Source organism: Wyeomyia smithii, chromosome 3 (genome assembly GCF_029784165.1).
Source record: "Wyeomyia smithii strain HCP4-BCI-WySm-NY-G18 chromosome 3, ASM2978416v1, whole genome shotgun sequence".
Classification (NCBI taxonomy): domain Eukaryota; kingdom Metazoa; phylum Arthropoda; class Insecta; order Diptera; family Culicidae; genus Wyeomyia; species Wyeomyia smithii.
In genome coordinates this window covers 175,062,089-175,085,668 of record NC_073696.1, presented here as the reverse complement: position 1 = coordinate 175,085,668, position 23,580 = coordinate 175,062,089, and the positions used below count along the sequence as shown (strand labels likewise).

General features: G+C 37.0%; 2 protein-coding genes across 8 annotated transcripts; one reads left to right on the top strand and one right to left on the bottom strand.

Annotated features, from left to right (window-relative positions):
• Positions 1-1,003: 1,003 nt before the first annotated feature.
• On the bottom strand, positions 1,004-22,650 carry LOC129727290 (protein NASP homolog). Of its 4 annotated transcripts, none has more exons than XM_055684981.1 (5): positions 22,571-22,647; positions 22,449-22,511; positions 1,912-2,643; positions 1,573-1,847; positions 1,004-1,450 (listed from the first exon to the last, which is right to left on the bottom strand). In XM_055684981.1, the coding sequence occupies exons 3-5, from the start codon at positions 2,612-2,614 to the stop codon at positions 1,196-1,198; spliced, it is 1,233 nt and encodes a 410-aa protein (XP_055540956.1). In that variant the 5' UTR covers positions 2,615-2,643; positions 22,449-22,511; positions 22,571-22,647; the 3' UTR covers positions 1,004-1,195. The 4 variants fall into 4 exon arrangements, with proteins under 4 accessions (XP_055540956.1, XP_055540955.1, XP_055540953.1 ...); XM_055684980.1 differs by lacking the exons at positions 22,449-22,511; positions 22,571-22,647 and adding exons at positions 4,964-5,107; positions 5,183-5,338; XM_055684978.1 differs by having other exon boundaries at positions 22,449-22,650.
• Positions 5,402-17,869, top strand: LOC129727291 (uncharacterized). Of its 4 annotated transcripts, XM_055684982.1 has the most exons (5): positions 5,402-6,108; positions 7,041-8,112; positions 8,184-8,465; positions 15,779-15,916; positions 16,911-17,869. In XM_055684982.1, exons 2-5 carry the CDS (start codon positions 7,770-7,772, stop codon positions 17,183-17,185), a joined length of 1,038 nt encoding a protein of 345 aa, XP_055540957.1. In that variant the 5' UTR covers positions 5,402-6,108; positions 7,041-7,769; the 3' UTR covers positions 17,186-17,869. The 4 variants fall into 4 exon arrangements, with proteins under 4 accessions (XP_055540957.1, XP_055540958.1, XP_055540959.1 ...); XM_055684983.1 differs by lacking the exon at positions 5,402-6,108 and having other exon boundaries at positions 7,157-8,112; positions 8,184-8,432; XM_055684984.1 differs by lacking the exon at positions 5,402-6,108 and having other exon boundaries at positions 7,157-8,112; positions 15,973-16,928.
• Positions 22,651-23,580: the final 930 nt, after the last annotated feature.

Sequence of the window (23,580 nt, the reverse complement as noted above, 5' to 3'; positions counted from 1 at the left end):
ATTCTCATTTTGAATCGTCACCCTATAACTTTCAGCAAAATCTGCTTACACAATGGTTTAAGATTGGTAATTTTGTGGATTTAAAAGTGAAATACGATATAGTCTTAATAAGTTACATTTTACCTATGCTAATTAACCTTAGGGACAGAAAATGAGCTAAGCATTGTTTCAATGAACTACTGGAAGTGTCTACGTACTCTTCAAATGAACAGTTCTTCCGAACTAATTGATACTGATTCTTAACCTGGACTTGTTTTGTTCAGCAATTTATTACTGAACTCAAAAATATCCGGAAATTTGCCGCCTTTCAAAAAATAACACTGGAGGGAAAAGTTTCTACATATGACTACTACGTTGATTGCACGGAATGCATTGGATATTTTGAATCTTCGTTCGGAAAATTCGTTCAATTGGTAAGTTAACTAGTTTTCTTGTATCTTATAGCATTTTTTCTCGGCTTTCCAATACTGGTATCAGATCGAAAATCGGTAGTTGCGAACATGGTAAAAATTGCATTTTTCTGATATAATCCAAGATGGCGGCCGAAATTCTGATTGCTCCAAATGAAAGCCCTATCGTTCCACTTTACAGAAAAGTGCTACTTGTAGTAGGTTCCAGAACGAATTTCAGAGATATAGCTCAAATAAAACATCAAGAATTGTTAAATGTTCCACTTTTCTAGAAATTATTTCACCCCTTGGTGACCGAGGGGTCAACAAATTCAATCAAACAAAAATGGCATAATCATTTCTTCTCTATTCCTAACTAATATGTGCAATTATATCAAATTCGAAAGACCCTGTGCACCTAGCGACCGGGTTTCAGCGAGAATTGCTCAATAGATCTAATCTCTAGCCGCAGTGATGAGTCCACACAGAAAAAAAAGAACAACTGTCATTGGCAAATCCTGATTCTATCAAGTTCCTAAATAGAATTTATTGCCAAAATAAATGTTAAAAGCGACGGTGTCGACCTTCTGGTAATTTCAAATAAAACTTCGATGTACAAGATAATTATGGTTTATTTTTCACTTTCTGGTTCGTGAACATTTCCGAGAATCGATATGCTGTCTATTAAGAGACAGAAAACATTGAAATAATGTGAAAAAATTGGAGACAGAAAACAGACCCCGAGAAAGGCAATGAATAGATAATAAGTAACCGAAAACATAAACAGAAAAAAAACAGTGTAAAATTTAGTTGCTATCACTTCGAGGTTCCGGTTCAACGGCAGTTTTCTTTGCGGGGGATCCACCGACATCTGGTTCAATAGTATCAGGCTTCTTTCGCTTGATCAGGTGGGAAATGTCCTTAGGTTTTTCGGCCGTTTTAGCGGTCCCATTACTCACTGAGGATGATGATGCAAATTCTCCGGCATCACTATCTGTTCCATTCGTAGTTCCGCTTTTCACGATAATTTTTGATAGTTCGCGTTTCAATTCTTCAATCGACTGAAATAGAAAATGAGTAAACTTCAATTTTTTTTTTCAAATGTCGGTATACTAACACCAAATTATAATTATTTCGCTAATATATTGGATGTAATAGATAACTTAAAATTCAAAACTCTTACCGTTTTGGTAGTTTCCTCTACCTCTCGGATTCTTTCAACGATTTCCTGTGTGGTTTCCTCAAGATCTTTAATAGTTTCCTTAGTTTCGTCAGTCTGTTCTTTAGCTTTCTCCTGAACAATAACCTTGCCAAGTTCTGAACAAGCCTCTTGGAAATATCGTACTGAGTCCGGAAACTCATTCAACATCATGTGACAAAGCCCAATTTTGTAATCAATTTCGGCGATTAGACGACTGTCTGGCTCAGTGATTTTCGCGTACACTTCGAGTGATTTTTCTGAATGTAGGAAGATATAATATGTTTTAGTGAAATGATATTAATGATTGTCATTGAAACTTACTGTAATCATTGATAGCAAAAGAATAATTACTATTTTCAAAAGATATATTAGCAAGTTCAAGGTAGCATTCCGACAAATTACTAGCAGATTTATCGCCCTGTCCACTGAATATTTTGACTGCCAACTCCAGTATTTCCCATGCTACTTCCAAACTTCCTCCTCCTTTTTCGTCATCTCCTTCTTCAGTTTCCTCAGCTTGTTCGGTACCGTTAGATGAAGATGGTCCCGGTTGTGGCTCGATTTGAGCTGACGAACTTGGTTGCTGGTCTAATGCTTTCTTGTCACTTTCTTTAGCCTTATCCGCACTTTCTTCAGAAGATTTCACTTCTCCTTCGGTATTTTCATCACCAGCATCAGCATCTGCTTCATCCCCATCACCCTCCCCATCATCACCTTCATCATCACCTTCTTCGTTACCATCTTCACCATCATCTTCTCCATCTGCGCCCTCTTCCGGAACAAGGAGATTATTTTCTTCCTTAGATAATGCAATCAGCGACTTGGCGTACACCAGATACGGATCACCGCACTCTTCGGCAGTTGGCCCATACAATTCTGAATAAATAGCGCAACATGCACTGAGATCATCGGCGGCTTCCGAATATTGTTTCATACAATAGTTTCGGCTTCCACGACCAAACAGTTCCTTAGCTTCTGTTAGTTTTTCCTCTTTTGTCACCAGAGATTCCGACTTTTCTGCCATGGTGTTTACTGTTGGATGAGTTTAATTTACTGAAAAAAGAAAAAAAATGTTTGTAGAAAATATAAATTTTTCGATGTTCGTTTTTTTTTTTTTTTGTTCATCTATAATTTATTTGACACGGCACAAATACAATTTAATGTTTAACGGCGCCAATTATATCTGGTAGCTTACTTTCTAAAGTATCTTAATAACTAAAAGCAAATTTTTTATCCTCGCTGCCGACTACGAGCTGAAACTAAATGTAACTTAAGGCTATAATATTTTGCATTAAAAGCACTGGTTTACTGTATGATGGTTTTCATTGCCATAGGTAAGCACACGTTCCGCTGCTAGGCCAAGATATTACGGACTGGCATATTGGGTTGTCTCCCTCGGGACCTGAGAGTATCGTGCGGGTCTAGTTGCTGTTTCCGGATCCGGGGTCTTAACGTGTTCTTGTCGTTTGGTTGGATGTAGGCGGAAGGGAATAGGATTAAACTGGGGCGTGGATGGATTTCAGGAAAACGTATATAAGGGACATGTAGGATAGGTCACGGCTCGCCAAGACATCACGAACAGGAACAGCCGGCTGCCTACTTTCGGCCTGCAGGGAAGCTATTAATTTAGACCTGGCGTCACGGTGTACAGGGCATGACCAAACAACGTGCTCTATGTCGTGATAACCTTCACCACAGGCACAGATACCACTTACCCCGAGCCCAACACGACGGAGATGCGCGTCAAATCTATAGTGATTGGACATAAGCCGGGACATCACGCAAATGAAATCCCGACCTACATCCAACCCCTTGAACCACGGGTTCGTCGACACCTTGGGGATTATGGAATGTAACCACCTTCCCAGTTCCCCTCTGGTCCAAGCATTTTGCCAACTGATGATCGTATTCTGACGTACAAATGAGAAAAATTCATTAAAAGCAATTGGTCTTTCATAAATTCCACCGTTTGTTGCGCCCATCTTAGCCAAAGAGTCCGCTTTCTCATTGCCCGGTATCGAGCAGTGAGAAAGGACCCACGCTAAGGTAATCTGATACGATTTTTCGGATATAGTTCGATGTTCGTTGTTTGCAACCAATTTATTCAAACACTGAGGTCTTATTACCTCGTATATCTAGTGTCTAATGTCAAGGAAATCCTTCTAAATTCAATAATGGTCAATAATGGTTCAATAATGGTTGAAAAAACTTGAAGGAGTTCTTAAACTCAATTGCTTCCACACGCCAAGGAAGTAAATGCCATAGCAAAAAAATACAAGAACTAATGCAATTACAATGAAAATGTTCGTTATTCGGTGATGTATTAAAAAAATCATAGTGGTTACGCGCGTGAAGTCTCTTAAAAACTGGTCACAATGAGAGTAAACTTGATTCAGAGTAAACGCGATTCAACCATCCGCCATAAAAATATCAATCTTCTTGAGAATAAATTCCCTGTGTTAGCAAGCATTTCCTTCTACCAACAAAAATACAGAAAAACTTTACCGCCTCCCACGATTACGAAGTAATAGCGTGAAAGTTTAATCTGCAAATTATTGGTTTTACAGAAAGAATTGAATTTTTGTTTGTGAATTACAGAGGTTAACACAGATGCAACACAACTAGGAAAAAATGTAAGATTATAGCTTTTAACCATTCTCACGAATTTTGGTGCCCCTAGCAAAGATGACTTTTTCCGAGACTCGAATGAGTTTTCCCATAAGCCAACGTAGAAGCGACGAACCCGGCGAGCAATTACTCTGTGGCATTTTGACGCACTTCTGCATACACTATGGGCATCAAAAATCACAGGAATGGTTAAAAGCTATAATCTTTTTAGTGCATCTGTTTTGAGCTTTGGGAGAACTTTTGTCGATTAGTGTTATTTATGAAACGGTGGGTAAAAAATCTGCTTTATAAAGACAATTATCATCGTTTTCATATCGCTTTTTGTACCTACGACTTTCAAAAGTTACTCAAAAATGTACTTAAAACGATTTGAATAAATTTTTCAATAAAATCGTCGTTCGAATGATACCAGTACTGTACGATTGTAACACTAGTACCATCGATGACTGTTCATAAAACATTCTTTTGTGAATTAAATAGCTTCAACATATTTTTTATGAACTGCTCATCTGAAATAAAATATACACTAATAGGCTAGTTAGAATATAATGTTTAAAAAAACATCCAATCCAAACATCCAATTCAATATTTGCGATATAATCAATATTCGACAGTGAGCACTAACTCAGAGATATTTTTTTAGAACAAAAATGCAGTTCTCAACTTAAAAATAAACAAAACTGCTCATTAAGATAAGAAGATTTCAAGAAACAAATTTATTTTACGCTGTATTCGCTTATTTTACCTTATCATAAGTACACACCACGAAATCTAATTGTTATTTATATGCACACACACAGTATACACCGGTAGGTCTATTATATACAAGTTGGCACTTCTTTGTTCGCGAAACAAAGCTTCAGTTTGGTGACATGAAAAGAACAGACATCTGATAAAGTGTATGCGAATAGTAATTGCACCGAATTGCATCAATTTTCAGCCGAAAACAAAAAACTATACTCACGATTTAAAATAAGGATACTATCACGTGTCTAAATGTCTTGTTCCTAGCTCACATCAAATCCGTACTAGACTTACTCACACAACTCGTTTAAACGCCAGTAAACATTGTAAGGAGAAAAAACAACTGGCACACAGTTTATCCCGTATTGATTTTCCGTTCCTAAACCGACAGTGCGCACGCTTTGGACCACCAGTTCCGATTTGGGGGTGTATGCGTGCTTAAAGCATAGTAAACATTGGGCGAAAACGATTTCTTCCCAAAGAATTTTACTGCTGCGATAAGTCTATAGCAGATGTAGTTCGCCCAGAAAGAACTACAGTACCGCGAGAGCTTGGCACGAAAGGACCTATATCTAATCCCGTCCGTTCGTTACCATAAATTGAAAAAAAAAGAAAACAGTTTTGAAAAATTAAAATCGAATATAGTTCATCGAAACGGTTACTTTTCTTTCCAAAATCTTCTTCGGTATAGTCTATCTTTTGAATGTTTTTATTGGTTCATGATCATATTTTGCTTAATTAAAGAAACTGACATTTCGTGAGAACTGCGGGAAAAGTGTGCTAGTGTCCTTCGAGAATAGGTTCAAAGTAAATATTTTTTTTCCTTGATAAAAGGAAACTATTGGATGTTTTCATCATTTATCACACGAAATCAATACGCTATATCTCACCAAAAACATTTTGATATGTACTATTACTAAAAGTGTTCTACGAAACTGAAAAAAAATATTTGAGGATGTTCAGAGAAAGTAGTTCATAGTGCTTTCGTTCGCTACAGTATTGTGCAGCGGTGAAAACCGGATTACACTTGTAGAAACTGCACAAATATTGTCCGATTTCTACGAAAGGATATACCACCAGAGAGCAAGGTAAAACCTTGGAGTCCGCAGAGTACACCACAAAGGCTCTGACTCATTACAATAACAGGTAAATCCACAATTTATCAGATAAAAACTGTGTTATGTATGGTTGTCTAAACATAATTAATAATAGCGGAAAATTTTCTACATGAATTTATTATTTTATCATTTTCGTCCTGGTACCATTGTCGCGGAGATGAGCAATTCTCACGTTATTTATTCAACTGTTTCATAGAAAACTTTTCAAGTACCTGAAAGAAAAAATAATCTACAAAGTCAATCTGCATCAAAACAAATCTTTTATAAACATTTTTTAAACACTATAACCTTTCAAGCGTGTAGACAAATTATTGAATGTCTTTGCAATTGATATAATTTTTCATAACAAAGATTTTTCTGAATAACAAGTTTATGATTCAAAACTATGAAACGTTTGCGGGTTGTTTTACTCCTTCCGACCGTTAAGACTATCGGTGTATGTACCAAAAAAACTAAAAAGTCACTGAATAATAGTGATTACACTTTGGTTAAACCGTTATTGGTTTATTGAGTATCAAAAAATAACAGCTCAACTGTAACAGTTCTTAATTTATCAATAGTTTCACAAAAAAATACAAAAGAATTGCCACCCTGTTTCCCATCGAAGAGGCCATCGCCAACCTGTTGATGAAAGATGGTACCTTTCTGTTTGAAAGTTTTCTCAAAAGACTACAATTTGAAATAAACTAAGTAACTTCCAAACACGCTTTACATCCAAGACGTTATGTCATCTTGGTTCAAAAAACGTTGGTTGATTTGTTGGAACGGAGGAATATGATTGAGTGACTCTGATTAAAAAAACTTAAGCTTTCTTTCAAAATAGTAATGATCTAAAATGACTTTAAAGTTCCTATTATGAAAATCCATTTCTATCCAAATCAAAAACTCAAAATTAGTTTTCTCTCGCCACCTTTTTGACATATATTATGTATACATATTTGAATTTATCTCATATTTCAGCCAGGCATTACCGACAAAATAAGATCGAAGATTAACAGAACAAAGTCGAAAATAAATATAGATAACACCACTGACAAAATGAAGAAACGTGACACGGATTTATGACTCGAAAAAGCCAAATCGGGTGGCTGTAAAATAAAAGTGACTACCCGTTCTCTGCCAGCTGCTTCGACCGTCACAACATACACTCTGCCGTTACCGAATATCCTGCCCGCCTGCCCACAAATACCATATATCAGAAACACGGTCGCGTTCGAGCTGGGTGCAGAAGCTGGAAATAACAGTGCAAACAATAAACCAAATCTTTTTGAAACTACATCCACACTCGACAACAGTGACAGTTTCCATCACCACAACATAGAAAATCATATAACAATTAAGGACCCCGGCGTCAACATTAACCCAGCCACAAAACCCGATACAGCAGCCACCGTGGATTCCCAATCTACAGATTACGTTAAAAACAAATCCACAACCCGCAGTTGGCCGGTAATACATAGAAACAACTCCAACCGATATCACTTGCAACCGACGACGCAAAGTCACCGACGGCAACAATCTCACCAGTACTACCAGTACGATTATGACGCCCTAAACAGTGGAAATTGTTCATCAAATGATACCAATAATAACATCAACTATAACTCAAACGAAGATTATCTAGTCGGTAGCAGTTACGATATATCTCCAAGCATTGATAACTATTATTATTCGCACTACAAGCCTAGTATGCAACGGATGACGGCGACGACAATGACCACAACTACAGGGCAAGGCGGCGCTACCATTACTTCCACCACACAACACCAAACTCAGCCCAACACTACATGCTGTCTGATGCCTCCACCAGTTCTTTTCCTTTTCTTTACTCTGCTAATGACATCTAGCGCAACAGCGATGCTATGTGCAGCCATCATGACCGATCACTGGGAACATGTGTCCTGGAATCGAGACCAGCTAGAACGACTGAGCAACAAATCTTCAATCGATCTAGAATGGTACTTGGATGGACGGGCTGCCAAGTTCTCAGTGTCTGAAGTGCACCGAAGATCATGGGAAACGAAAGGCAGAGGTAAACAAGCTATTGTCAGTTTGTAGGTATTTCATATATAAATATATCGATATTTTTATCATTCGCTACAGAACCTGAGCTGCCTCGACGATACGGGACCAAATTCAACAAACCAGCTGTAGACAGTCGAGCCAATGTGTTTCTGGTGCCAATGAACGGCGGCATTTGGACGCTTTGTGTCGATCTCACACCCCAAGAAATACGTTCAATGTCGATAGACGGGTTTCCACAGGTCGAACAGTGCGTTAATTATCTTGCCGGCAATGATGATGGTAACCCACCGACCAACGAAGAAAACACCCGGGCCGAGTGGCAACACAGTGAGTTCCAGCCCTCTCTACATCCGCATTTAAGTAGGTATTATGGCTTTATAACATTTTATCCCATTTCCGTTTCTGTTCGTATAACCTATTTCCCTGGTGTTGCTAACTTCTACAAGCTTCAGATTCTGAAGCCCGTAAATCTCTCGAGAACTTTACTATAGTGTGTCAAAGCTTCAAGATTATGAGACAATTTCAATGTTTCAACATAAAAATTCTGAAAGAAACTATGTATCTGAGTAACATAGTGTTTGTATTTTTAACGTTATAGTTTTTTGTTTATTTTCGAGTATGCTTTGGCATTTTGATAATCATTGTAGAAGACTTTGCTTCAAGACGCCTTTCGATATTTTAATTTTTTAGTTCCCGATGAACCCCTAGCTGGTCTCGAAGTACAGGGGATAGACAAATGATTGAGACAGCCAATTATTGTCAATTTTAAAATGAGCATAATTTTAGGAAAAATGGATTAATTTCGACGCAATAGTTTTCGTTTTACTGAAAAAGTTTCCTAGTTTTTTAGCATTACCTACAAACTATACGTGATAAACAGACGCCGGAAATGTTCCGGAGTGTTTATGTAGCCAATAAACTAGTATTCATTCCGAGTTCATTGGTACTCAATGTTCGATAATTCGTTAAGGAAACATCGAGATATGAATTATTAAAATATGGGTGTTGTTTTGTCAGGTTTTTTTTTCATGTTGGGTACATAGCACACGAAAAAGTTTTTGTTAGAAAAACTGGTCTGTAAATAAATTAAATTAAATTAAATATAAATTTTAAATTGTCTATTAAAAGATTTTTTTTATTACTTTATTAAGGTGGCTTTCGGCCACAGGCTGGTTCGCCACCAAAATCTATTGAAAGAACGTGTTTAGAAAATATCTAAGATGATCGTTTTTTGTAAATTACTTTACATTTTTCAATATTTTTTTTTCAGTGCAGAATTTTACATTAAGTTTTTTATTATTTTTACATGAAAGTTTAAACAATTCTCTACAAGTTGTCCATTGACAACCTTTCTCTATCTCTCGTCATTATTTAGATGTATTGATTTAGAAGAAAAAGGACCAGTGGTTCTCAAACTTTTTGGCTCCGCGGCCCCTTTCGCTAAACACAAAAAGCTCCGCGGCCCCCTTAGCGAAGCACTAGCATAAGAAATTTAGATACAGGTTTTGCAATTCGATACTGCGTTTTTCAGTCTAATATCGTCCTCCAAGTCTGATTTATTTCACGTCTTGGGCTTAATACGCAAGTGATAATAATCAGCTTGCACAGAGATATCTGGGAACAAATTTAAGTTGATTTTAGGCACCCTTGCCGGCCGCACTGCTTCAGACCACTTATCACCCAGACGGTGCCACGTACACTAAGGTCGCTTTTTACACGTTTTTCACGCGGGGTTTTTTACGCGGCTATTTTTAGGCGAATTTCGGGATTTACGCTGTTTCTTTTACGCGGATTCCAGAAATTACGCGATTTTTTACCGCGGATTCCGAAATTTACGCTGTTTTTTTTCACGCGGTTTCCTTTTACGCGACACGTATCCCCCGCGTAAAAAGCGACTTTAGTGTACATGATTTCACATTACCACTCAGTAGGTTTGCCGCTCTTACCAGTACATTCACAATATTCAGGGTCTTACCTATAGATACCGCACATAACTACTAACTGGTCGCAGTGGAATATGTACCCAATAGGGAAAAAATCTGCTGGAAACAACACTTATACTTAAATATTTCATATCTCGCCAGTTCCTTGACAGATTTACGATTTTTGCATACCACTACAATCAGAATGAATACTAGCTAATTGACAACATATGAACCTCAATAAAACAAGATGTCAGAAAAATTTCCATGCATTGCAAAAATGTAAATTTTAAAACACTCCGAAAAACCGAACAATTCCGTTGTCCGTTTATTACGTCTAGTTGCAAGAAATGTTAGGGATTTAGTAAACTTCTCCAGCGAAAAGAAACCTGTTGCGAAAAAATTGATGCATTTTGCGTAAAGTTAATGTCATTTCAAAAATGACAAAATTTCGCATGTCTAAATCATTTTATCTATCCCCTGTACGATGCTGGCCTAACAAGCCAGTTGTCGTTTGTTCGAATTCCGGCCGCGAAGTCTGTACATAATGAACAAAAGTTCCAATAGCGAAATGTATCACCAAGGCTTTGCTTCAGTTCCTGTTGTTTTTAAACAAGTCATTACAGTTACTGCTTTGTTTTCTTTTTTTTTTTGCTTTTGTTGGATTAATGCGTTATTCTATTCACATATTTTGAAAGCAACCTATTTTAATCTGTTAATTCCACACTGAACATTCACAACGTTGATTTTAGCTTTTTTGAGCTTTGTTAGTGAATTGTAAGCTTTGTTAGTGAATTGTAACTAGCTATTGCAGTCAAACACTGCAAGTTATGCAACTGTAGCTAACATTCGTAAACGAGACGTTTTTGGAACTTGGTCTATTTCTCATAAACCTTGATCTGGAATTTGATTTTGCACAGCTCTGGTAAATGTACTATCCTAATTGTTAGCGTTAGTCGACTTTTCAGTGTCAATCGATATCTACTTCAAGCAGACCGTGACCAATTCAACAGCGAATTGAATTGTAAATGCGAATTGTGAGGTCCTTACCCCAACAACGCTGTGTATGAGCCATGAGTTGCAAGTTCTGCTGAGTCTGGTTTTATTGCAATAAAAGAACTCTACTTCATTCATTGCATCCTCACATTTACCCCATTAGGACCTAGGGAACCGGGCTTCCCAAATTTCGTGTAGTTTTCATATGAAGTGACAAATAAAACGTGTGCTGCACACACAAATATATAATAAAAAACAAGTTTAAAAAATAATTGAACTGTCGAATGAATGAGGAAATAGAACGTTCAATAAATGTGCTATGTACTCATCTTTGCTTCTCAATCTTTGTCAATAGGAATTGCTTTACAGAATATCATAATTAACAAGTGATTTAATATTTGTTTTTTGTTGTGTGCCAACATATCTGCACGCAAAAGTTAAATGGTGCGGAACCACTTCAATATTGCGCGAAATTGGCGTAACTTTTGATTATGATACAAACCTGGATAACGAATGTGTGTTGAGCATAATGCAATTAATGCTCTAGAATATTTTCAATGTACTAGACGGCGCCAAGTCATTAAACTTACCTAGCACTAACCATTGTTGATAGCGTCGAGATGTGTACTGGTAATGGTAATGTTTTTCAGAAGACATGTTTCGTTGGAGTAGTACATCCAGCAACCGATAATTTTTCTAATAAATTGATGAAAATATTCACTGATCGATTCACTTTCATGAATCCAGTCATTTAAAAGTGTCATTGAATCATTAGCAATTGAAAAGACATTAGTTTCGTTCAAAACCTTTTGCGTATAACTATGACTCTGGTTTTATACATATGCACCATGTTGTTCCATGTTAACGTGACCACCAACCACCATCACCGAATTGCTTGGCGAAGACAACGAATCTTTAATCACCTCCGTAGAGACTTACTGGTCGTTGCAATCCTCAATTGCTACGATAAGCTCTCTTTATAGCCAATAAGTTAGCAGTTAAATTAGTTGTAAGTTTACTTCCCCTTTTCTGACAAGTAGGTTCAAATCCCTACGAATGATAAGTCCTAATTGCGAAAGCAAACAAATCCTAACAATTAAAATTAACAATTTCTAACAGTGTTGAGATACCACAAAAGATCAAAATAATGGTCGCAGTGGTCCAAATCTTACAAAAAACAGTGTTGAGAAGTTACCATTTGTGATTGGACACACATACTCATTACTTACTAATATTTATCATAAATACTTAAGCTACTAACAAATCCCCCCCTTTAAAAAAACCACCTCCGTAGCCATCGAAAACCACCTGCTTGGGTATTTCAGGCAACTATACCCAGCGACAAACGAAAACGAAGCAGCGCGGACCTATTTCCAATGCGGTAGAATTATCCCTGAAGACGACCGGCAAGAGGTAACAACAGCTAAGATAGCTATACGCACATCGGCGAAAAGGAAAGCAGCGGGAAGCGACGGGCTACCGTTGAATTCTACCAACTAACATTTGATGTCATCCATCGAGAGCTGAACCTCGTTTTGAACGAGGCCCCAACTTCGGAAATACCAGCCGATTTTGCCAACAGGGTTATCCTGCTACTCCGAAAGAGAGGAACGGCGAACACTGCACGAGGATATCGTCCTATCAGTCTTCTGAACGCGGACTTTAAAATTCTCGGGAGAATATTGAAAGCACGTCTCGAGCTCGTGGTAAAAACTAACCGTGTGTTGAAGTTTGCAAACGACGGACACTCAATCTTCGAAGCCACTCTTTCTCTAAAAGACCGCATTGTAGAGCTAAAAGCGACGAAGCAAAAAGGGAAGCTGATAAGCTATGATCTCGATCATGCCTTCGATCGGGTGTCTCATCCTTTCCTCTACGAAACCATGCTGCAGCTGGGAATAAACCCAGCCTTCGTCGGCCTGCTAGAACGTCTTGCCGAAAAATCTTTCTCTCGGCTGCTAGTAGGGTTTGCAATCCCGGGAACGATTTCCCGGGAATTGCCTTTTCCCGGGATTCCCGGATCCCGGGAATAGGAATATTGATTCCCGGGATCCCGGGATTCCCGAGCTCCTCGAAAAATTTGCCATACAATATTGCAATAAAATTAAATATCGTATCAAAACACGAAACTTACGTCGTATAAGTGTAGAGCAGCTCCATAGTGTGCATTATACGAAGCAAATATTTGCTTGAAACGACGATCAATATTTGCTTGCCGTGTAATATCAAATTATTTGCTTAATTTATTTGTCAAAAATATATGCTGTCTTATTCAGTAAACGATAAATTATGAAATATTTTCTTCGTCTCATGACTTTTTTTCGCTAGTGAGTTTACTTCTACGCGGATAGTTGCTTGATTTTTTCTTTGTTTATAACAAAAAATTTTGAAACCTGTTAATTGATAAAAGAAATTGAAACCCGTAAATCAATTCGACCAGAAATAAATAAATTAATAAAACTCAGTCAGTGTAACTTGGGACGTGGCCGCCATTTCACATTAAATACGAAGGCATTCAAATGTTCCAAAATCTGGCTGCCAAACACTCAGCTTTATCTTCAACAAACTAAAAGTATTGGACTCTTCAGTTTCTAATGAAATGTAGCAAGAGCTGGAATCGGTGATTTAGAAGTATTTTAGAAATCAGACACCAGCGGTGATTCAGCGATCTTAAGCAAAGTTTTACAGCAGGGAACTACATTATTTGGGCCTAACGAAAAATTGTCAGCGGAACTGAGGCGATTGATAGACGATTGTTCATGAATTTCTGGAGTGAACTTGAATAAATTTTGTTCTTCAATTGATAATTTAATTGTAATCGATTGTTTGAAACTTTTTACTAATAAACTTTATTTGAAATCTCATTTTTGCTAAGGATTTTTTCCTTTCCCGGTTCCCGGGAATTCCCGGGAAATGAGATTTTTCATTCCCGTTTCCCGGGAAATCTATTTACGGGAATATTGCAAACCCTAGCTGCTAGTGAACGGGCATCCTTCGCAACGTTTCGCCATCGAACGTTCGGTTCTGCAGGGAGACCCGATGTCCATGTTCAACCAGCTGGAGCAACAGGTCGACCCCGATCTCGTGGTGGCCTATGCAGACGATATATCTGTGGTAGTCACCAGCATGTATGCGATTGAAGCCATCCATGAACTCTTCGACCGCTTCGAACGAGCAGCCGGAGCAAAACTCAACAGACAAAAAACTGTCGCAATAAACGTCGGGCTTGTTGATGAAAATCCACTGAATGCTCCATGGCTACAAACCGCTGAGACTATTATAATACTCGGCGTATATTTCACTAATTCGATTCAAGCGATAGTCAAAATAAATTGGGGCGTGCTCGTGTCACAATTTGCCAAGCTTTGTGGTTGCTTTCGCTGAGGAGCCTAAATCTTCATCAGAAAGTAAAACTGCTGAATACTTTTGCGATGTCCAAGATTTGATGCGAATCATCCAACGGGCTGGCGGTGAGAACTGTCTTCACTGTAAGCGACAGTTGAATCGCTGGAGCATAAATTTAGTGGCTGCGCTCGTGTAGCACACGCATATGCGTGGGTGCAACAACAGATATCCTCTATACTCGGTGGTTGCCTTGGTAAATATACGCCTAATAAAACGTAGACTATTGGCTGTTGCGGTTACAAATGGTATTTGCGAACATATAGAATAATACCGCTCAAAACCTTATGGTACTGGAGGGATTACAAAAAGGAGTGTATCATTCATCTTTCCAAGCGATTTAAGTTTTATTGGATAGCAAAACTTTAGGGAATATGGCGGATCACAAGAATCAGTGGATTTACAAATAATTCGATCATTGTTTCAAAATAATAGACCAACTCTCATTTTATCATTATTCTTAGTTTAATTAATCATATATACAAACTATATTTTAGTGTCTTATTTAAACCATTTTTGAAAAAAGGTTAATTGTAGTCTAGATCTAGTTTTTGTCATTGAAGAAGCTTGTAAAGTGCACATTTTTTATCGAATGCATGTGTTTTGAATACACTAAAGTCGCTTTTTACGCGGGAGATACGTGCCGCGTAAAAAAAAACCGCGTAAATTCCGGAATCCGCGTAAAAAAACCGCGTAAATTCCGGAATCTGCGTAAAAAAAAGCGTAAATTCCGGAATCCGCGTTAAAAAACCGCGTAAATTCCGGAATCCGCGTAAAAAAAAATATCGTTAATTTTGCATTCCGAGTGAAGGGAAACTGAAATCCGGGCAAAAAAAATACCGCGTAAATTCCGGAATCCGCGTAAAAAACCGCGTACATTCCGGAATCCGCGAAAATTCCGGAATCCGCATAAAAAAACCGCGTAAATTCTCGAATCCGCGTAAAAAAAAAAACGCGTAAATTCCGGAATCCGCATAAAAAAACCGCGTAAAAAAACCCGCGCAAAAAAAAACCGCGTGAAAAGCGACCTTAGTGTACTTCAAAATCAATTTTACACAATGAATTGTCCGTCATATGTTATAGCAAATATAACATTCATTATCAAACTTTCAGAAGATAAAATTTCTTTAAAAAAAAGCTCAAGATTATTTTTCGCCAATTCGTTTTATCTCACAAAATTTAAAAATTGTGAATTTAATCTAATAGAAAAATGCACACACACATCTCACTAAAACTTTGCTCTATGCACTATAACTTGCACTATGCGATAGATATTATTTCTTTTGCTATAAAATACAAATCAAAATTCTACCGCATAAAATCTAACTTTCGTTGTTTTTGTGCAACTTCAAGGAATGCAAAATCTATCGATCTCTTGCTCACTGGTGTGCCTTATAATACTAGGCAGTGCTGCTCTAGTTGGAGCCTTCGGTGTATGTCAACGGCAAATTAGTGCAGTGTTAGTCACTGGCGTGATGTATCTGTTGGCCGGTAAGTATAAATAGCAATCACAGCACGGACGGCTAATTCATTCATTTCCTTAACAGTCTACAAATAGTCTCGCATATATACATACTATCCGTTAATGTTACCGTAAAGTTTAGTATGATCTGGAAACATGCGAAGTAACAGAAGCACAGTTTTGAATGACAAGTGATGCGTGTGGCATATGCCAGTGAGACTAGAAAACTTTAGCAATATGAGACATGAAAATGCTTTAGGAATAATTGATAGACATGAAGCAAAGTAGCATGACCGACTAACACGAAACGTATTAAAGTACATTGGCGCTTTTCATTGCGTATCCGTAATGCTTTTTTACAAGTATCACCAACTTGTTAAATGATAAACTCAAAAATAAATAATCTATAAAGAGAACATTCGAGTAAAATTTCAAGTCGAAAATAAAATCTGCTTTGCAGGTTTTCTTCAGCACCCACAAAATGGCTACAATTTTGCTTGATTTTTCTGAGATAAACTTATATATTCGTAAGACAGCTAGTTGAACATGATTTTGTTCTCGTCATTGGAATTGTCGATATTAACAACGTACAACGTACAACGTACAACGATATAACAAAACTGATGAAAGTAGTGAGATTAATCCTTTCGTTACTCTTTATAACAAAACAACAGAGCTTTAATTAAACTTGTTACTAACCGAAAAATAAAACAATATCGCACGCTTAGCCTTAGGGCTAGTAGCGGTCTCGATCAACTAGATTAGTTGAGAGAATTCGTTATCGATATTGTTTTTGACACATTTTGTATGTGTAGGATAAGTATAACGATACACCGTGCCCCAGTGCTGAGTCGAGAAAAATTCCAGCTCGAAAAGATCCTCGACTCGATCGGGAATCGAACTCGATATCACAACCGTGTGGGAGAGCTAGCCGGCCGACATCGCTAACCACAGAGCCACGGGGACCACCGAAAAATAATTTTGTTTTTTTTTTTTTTATTTCCCCTTCATTATTTTTTTCAGCTCTTTTCGCACTATTCACACTGATGATAATACACTTCAAACGCCAGCAAGGACGTCCACTATCAGAAATTGATTACAGTGTCTCCATCGATGGAGTAGTTGCCGTGAAGCCCGACTTTCTATATGCTCAGCCATTGTTAGATGCTCGAGTTATCGTAACCGCTTGGAGCCTGGACCTGGGATGGGTAGGTGTAGTACTGTGTACATTTACTTCGTTCCTGTGGATATTACTATCTAAGATAATGAGATTCAATCCACTCTCGGCAATGATTTGATGATTTAAAATCCGATTTAATAAAGTCTCCGTTTACAATGTTACATAAAATACAGAGCACTTTAAATTACTTCTTTCTAGAAACACAAATGTTTAGCTTTACCAGCGTTAGTGCTCACAAAAAAGCTAGCAACTTGTTCTTAGTTGCAGATACACATCTACAAGAATCGCTCCAGATTTGATTAGCTTGCGAAAAACAAAACCAAAAGACTTTTTTAAACGGGAGTCAACTGTTTAAAAATCACACATTATTCCATGCATATTTTAGAGACAGCTATTGTCATTCTACATAAATTTTAGCTTTTTGAATGCTATCTTCGTGTGACATACATTAAAATTGAAAAACAAATAACAACCAATGAAACATAAAGTACGACTTTTTGCAATGCTTTTATTGCTAAACTTTTTTATTCAAAACTTTACTTTCCTGTCTTGAAAATAAACTCAAGACCACCTAAATCTAAAACCAATTATTCAGCTTGTCATGCAAACAATTGCACGGAAAAGCTGTAATAGGAATAAAAAACTTCAAACCTTCGAAAACAACAGTAGCAACTTCTATCGCAAAAATAAACATACCAAAATCATTAGTGAAAAAATTAATCTTAATGCTTTGCCTTGAAAAACCGACAAAAACATATGCATTCACCTTATACATATAAAAAATAAATAGAAGTCACAATAACTGCTTTGTTGTTTCATTTATTTTAGTTTATCGATTACAAATAAAAATACAAGTATCACGGTTAACACAAACGGTAACACTAAATGGGTTGGGTCGGAAATCACGGCGTAAACACAGGTATTGTTCGTGAGCAAACAACCGTCTCAATAAGCATAGCTATTCGTAATTGGAGTTCAAATTTCAACATAATTATTCTAATTCACTTGGAAGAATGGTTAGTAATAAAACATTTATGATGCTGAGACCATTTTTACCGAGAGCAGCGCAAATAAAAATAGTAGGTACACACAATTTCAATATTGAATTTGCCTAAGACGGGGACTGACAAGCAATGGGTTTGTATAGCGCTATCTATGTGTGAAAATATTTAGTTACCTCTTAGGTTGCCATTAAATTTTATTACAATCAAACCTAATGTTGAAATATTGTATAGAAAGTATGAAAAGATGAAAAAAACTTTATTTATTAAAACATTTTATGATGTTGTCGAATGTCGAAAGAGCCTAACCTCCCAACTGGTCCCGAGGTACGATGCTGTTGACAGCGTTTTGATTCATATGGTTTTATACAGCAGTAAAAAAATCAGCAAGATTGATTGAAGCCAGACAAAAGCAGCGAATTGAACGCGAAAGGCGGAAAAATATTGCATAAATTACGTTGAAAAATTGATAATTTGGCACGGGATCTGCAGAGAAAACAAGAGATTTCCTCCCTTGGGCAAGAATGGATGGAAAAAATTATTTAATTCAGAAAAACATTTTACATTTCATTCGATCACACAAAGGTTCGTTGATGTTTTGAACTAACTCGGTAAGCTGCCGTAAGCCGGGTCAGGGCTGCAAATTTTCGACAGTGCAAACGAAAATGACAAAAACTGCATTTTTACTGTCTCAAGTTGAAACGACCTTCAGTGCCACCGGTGTCAATTTTTCAATGAAAGTCCGGTCATTAAAAGAAATGAGATGTCTGATTTAATACCAAAATTATTTGATTTGAGCCAATTCATTGCATGAAATCGATGAACTGAATAAGCATCTACATAAACATCGCTAAAGCAACACAGCGTGTGCGAAATCACAGAAATGCTTCTAGCCAACAATCACTGTCAACTGATTGGAGTTGAAAACCTCTTATCTGAGCTTGTTCGATGAAAATTGGAGTTCGAAGATTTCATTTTCAACTAGAAATCCTTTCATGACAGTTAAAATTTCCAGCGCTGCCGGGTATAGTACTTCCAGTTAATGTGACGATAGATGTTAATCTGTTATTCCTGCTTCTTACGACAATACCTTTGATGATGTCGGTATGATTTAGACAACCCATGTTATTTACCAATTTTTCAATAGTGTATCTCAACCAACTGGTTATTTTTGTTACAAAAACCTAACCGTAAAAGAATTTTTAATCAGTTGATGCCAAAACCTCGAAAATCCGATGAGAAATTACTGTTGTATAGACGCTCAAAACCCTGACCACTGTTTTCATGGTTGAGTTACTAGATACAGATACTAACTTCGATATACACGTTAATCCAACGTCAAAACTAATTGAGTTATACAGTAAAGTCTTTTTTACACGGTTTTATTTTACACGTTTTTACGACGATTTTCCAAATAACGCGGTTTTTTACGTCGTTTTTCCAAATAACGCGTTTGTTACACGGTTTTTTTCTTTGCACGGTACGTAGAATCGTGTAAAAAATACTTTACTGTAATTTTCTGAAGAAGAAAAAAAACATTTATTTACGCGAACTCCCCAAAAAGTTGGCTCTTACGTTGTTTTTCTAATCCAATTCCAGAAAATTTACTGATTTTACCTTGCTCTTTTTAATCTTTGTTTTTCATCTTACTTTGAGGATGGAATTATTTCTGGAAAGATATTTCGATGTAAAATTGACGCAGAACATTCAAATTACTGAAAATGCAAGTTTTTGTTTACAAATTTTCAATAAGTAGTCATTACGGTGTTAACACATCGATAAATAACAAATACCAAAATTTAGTTTTAGAACAAATGAGCACGGATTCGCACTATTTAAAAAAAAAGATAGGAATGACACATACTAGCTCTCTAGGGTTAACAGTATTCTTTAGTCTTCTTCGGCAGTATTTAACAATATCGCACGCTTAGCCTTGGGGCTAATAGCGGTCTCGATCAACTAGATTAGTTGAGAGAATTCGTTATCGATATTGTTTTTGGCACATTTTGTATGTGTAGGATAAGTACAACGATACACCGTACCCCAGTGCTGAGTCGAGAAAATTTCCAGCTCGAAAAGATCCTCGACTCGATCGGGAATCGAACCCGATATCACAACCGTGTGGGAGAGCTAGCCGACCGACATCGCTAACCACAGAGCCACGGGGACCACAGGCAGTATTTAGAAGACCTTATTAAAAACTTTTTACAAGTGGAATTATTTTGCGTGGATTTCAAAATATACACGAATTTCAAAATTGGGGCATTTTTATACGCGGATTATTTAATTCACGTATTTTTTTACACGCATTCCGGAATTTACACGATTTTTGCGCACAAGTAGGTATTTCACGTATAAAAAGCGGAAGCACGTTAGAGTACCTTTATTAGATGGTGTAGTCTTCAAAGCATAACCACTAGGGGTGGGCGAAACGGCTCTTTTGCAAGAGCGGCTCTGAACCGCTCACTCACGGTTCTGAACCGACTCATATGAACGGCTCATGGTTCACAATGATTCACGAACGTTGGCAGTTCGTGTTGTCTCGGTAAACTTAGGGTTTGCGCGAACCAAACAGTTTTGGTGCGCTCAAAGAACCGTGGTTCTTTTTCGTGAGCCGTTTGTTCATATGAACGGCTCGTGAGCCGTTCGCCCATCCCTAATAACCACCAAGTTTTAAAATGGTCATCTTTTAGGATTAGTGGTGCCGGTGAGTTCTTGATTACATTAATTCTTTTTTAAAATCTAAAGTGATACCGTTGATATATATTGATACCGTGCGGCGCCCTAATTCCGTGCGACTCTTGATTCCATGCACTTTGTATCAAATTGGGAAAAAAACAAATACCTACAAGATGTTTCAAAAAGTATGTTTCAATTTGAACGGAAAATCACCTTTATACCGTGCTGGATCGGAATCCGTACACCTAAGCACATGATAATCTTCGACGGTCAATATAAAATCAAGAAATCACATATTGCTTTAAACTGACATGTTTAGTTATAGGTCTATTTATATTTTATCACTATTTTCCAGCAAAATGATTGAAATCACTCCGAAACTCGAAAAAATCATGTTTAAATAGAACATGTTTTGAATCGAAATCCGTACACAGTTTTTTGTCTGAATCAAAACCCGTACACTTTTGAATCGAAATCCGCACACACGCGATATAGACTGGATCAAAGTCCATACAACAATAAATCAAACTCCCTATAGATGAAGAAGTACAAAAATGAACATCTTTTATTTATAATTTATCTTTAAATTACCGAATAAGTATATTTTGAGGATCAACTGGCTCCTAAAGTTTCACACGGTTTTCTAATTTTTGATATCAGCTGAAATAGTGCAATTTTCGTAGCGTTTCGTAGTAACCGGAACGCCGGAACCTCTCGAAGCTTCCCGGTACGACTTTCCCTTGCGCACCTCAGTCACAGCTCGTTTAAAATTGTTTGCCGTATATTTATACTTGTTTTCTTCCATAATATGCTGAAAACAAGAAGAAAGTTCAACAATATATGCATGATACACACGCTGTACGGATTTCAATTCAAGCAAATAACAAGAATCAAAATCCGTACGGCAGAGTTTTTGTTGAATAACTACAACTTACACTATTTATTAGACAATATACAGGTCGAAAATGACAAAGACTTACCTTTTCCATCAATTTTAAAAAGATTCACAGAGTAAAACACTTATATCCCACTTGATAATCGTTTTTATCTGAAGAACGTTTCCTTAGTAAATTCTCTAACGATACAACGAAATTACAACTGAAACCGATACACGATTGACTTTTCATTTTTAATATTTTTATTTCATGGACTACTGGCGCATAGTTTAATTCAACAAAAGGCCAACAACACAACGGACATGTACATGTAACTATCATATAAATTTTCACTTTTATAATGCTTAAAACTGGAGAAAAACATCAAGGTGTACGGATTTCGATACTGTACGGCTTTCGATCCAGTACGGTACGTACTCTTTAAAACATCTTGGATATTTTTTTGACATTTTGATACGAAGCGCACGAAATTAGGGCGCCGCACGGTATACTTTATTACTTTTCAACTTTCACCTTCAATTAAAAGTAATCTATGATTATTCGGCAACTCACAGAAAACCGCAATTATCTATTTCAAATATTTACTAAAAAGTCTGTCTCCTATTAATATTTAGTGATGCACCTGGCTCAAATTTATGGTTGGTATACTCTTGTTAACATATAATGCTTAACTATAACTATTTATTTAATTATTTAATTATAAACATTTTACTCCGAAAGCAGTTCATTGAAATAATAAAACAGAAATTTAACTATCATATTGCACTTTCTACTGCCGGCATTTTCTGGTACAAACACAACTTACCCGAGGAAACGGAACTTTTAGCTAGACGAAAATACACAATATCCCACTGGAATAATAGTATTTCTGAAAACAATATAATTAACACAAGCACTATACTTGCACAACAATTAACCAACGTCAACCTATTCTTTTATTGTAGAACCTGTAGAACAAGACAAGACGCCGACACCGCGAACCAACAATAAAAATGACAAATGGCGCCTTCCTAAAAGAGGCGTAACGCCAATAATTGTCATTTCTTTGAAATTGACGTTGAATGTCAAGATTAGTGATGGGAAACTTATCGATACTTATCGATAATATCGGTAAATGATGGTCATGATGGTCATCGATATTATCGTTAATTTTTTGACGTTAGCGATAATTATCGATATTATAAGGGTGAGCACAAGTCAGTGCGGCTGGTTACTGGAGGAGACCCAAAAGAAGGAGACCTCACCTACCCCAGGAGTTGCTTCTGCCGCTAGGTATTTGTTGGGTGCTGCTATTCGAAAAGATTTAGCATTGTTGGGGGTGGTGCGGGCGAACCTTTAGCCCCGGGTGTCACTGAGTTTCTGGGAAATAATGGTAACTAATAAGGTATTTATAGATTTTAGTTTCCTAAGAACAGATGAATTTGACAACTTAGTACTGGAGAACTTTAAAAAAATATCCAAACTTTTTGCACCATCTCATAAAAAGCAATGATACGAAATTGTAATAAAATGCATTTTCTTTGGCTTGCCAACTCTTATAATATGATGGACATGCATAGCGGCAGTCTATTCGTAATTCTCTGGTAATTGTTTAGTTTAACTTGGAACTGTTCAAGTTTAAAGTATCTGTTACCCAACAAACAATTTTTAGTTCCACTAAAAATCCAAATCAACGAAATTGTTGCGCCAAAAAATATCCTGGGGTAGACAAAATAATTGAGATAAATAAAGTTCTCTCGAATTTTAAATGACCAGAACTTTACGAAAAATGAATCATTTTTGATAACCGGTTTCATTTCACTAGAAAACAGTAATATATTAGTATTACTTGGGAACTTGGTGTGACCAACCTACACCGAAAATATTTGTGATTTCAAGAGTGTGTGTCAAAGTGTACATTTTTGCAACACATAGAACGTTTTAGGCAACTAAATTGT

Bases quoted from the DNA above. Each gene is read 5' to 3' on its own strand.
- LOC129727291 (XM_055684982.1), top strand. From the start codon at position 7,770: ATGCAACGGATGACGGCGACGACAATGACCACAACTACAGGGCAAGGC. The intron at 8,466-15,778 runs GTAGGTATTATG...TGCAACTTCAAG, and splicing joins CTCTCTACATCCGCATTTAA to GAATGCAAAATCTATCGATC. The intron at 15,917-16,910 runs GTAAGTATAAAT...TATTTTTTTCAG, and splicing joins CGTGATGTATCTGTTGGCCG to CTCTTTTCGCACTATTCACA.
- LOC129727290 (XM_055684978.1), bottom strand. From the start codon at position 2,614: ATGGCAGAAAAGTCGGAATCTCTGGTGACAAAAGAGGAAAAACTAACA. The intron at 1,848-1,911 runs GTAAGTTTCAAT...TCCTACATTCAG, and splicing joins TTTTGCTATCAATGATTACA to AAAAATCACTCGAAGTGTAC. The intron at 1,451-1,572 runs GTAAGAGTTTTG...TTTCTATTTCAG, and splicing joins TAGAGGAAACTACCAAAACG to TCGATTGAAGAATTGAAACG.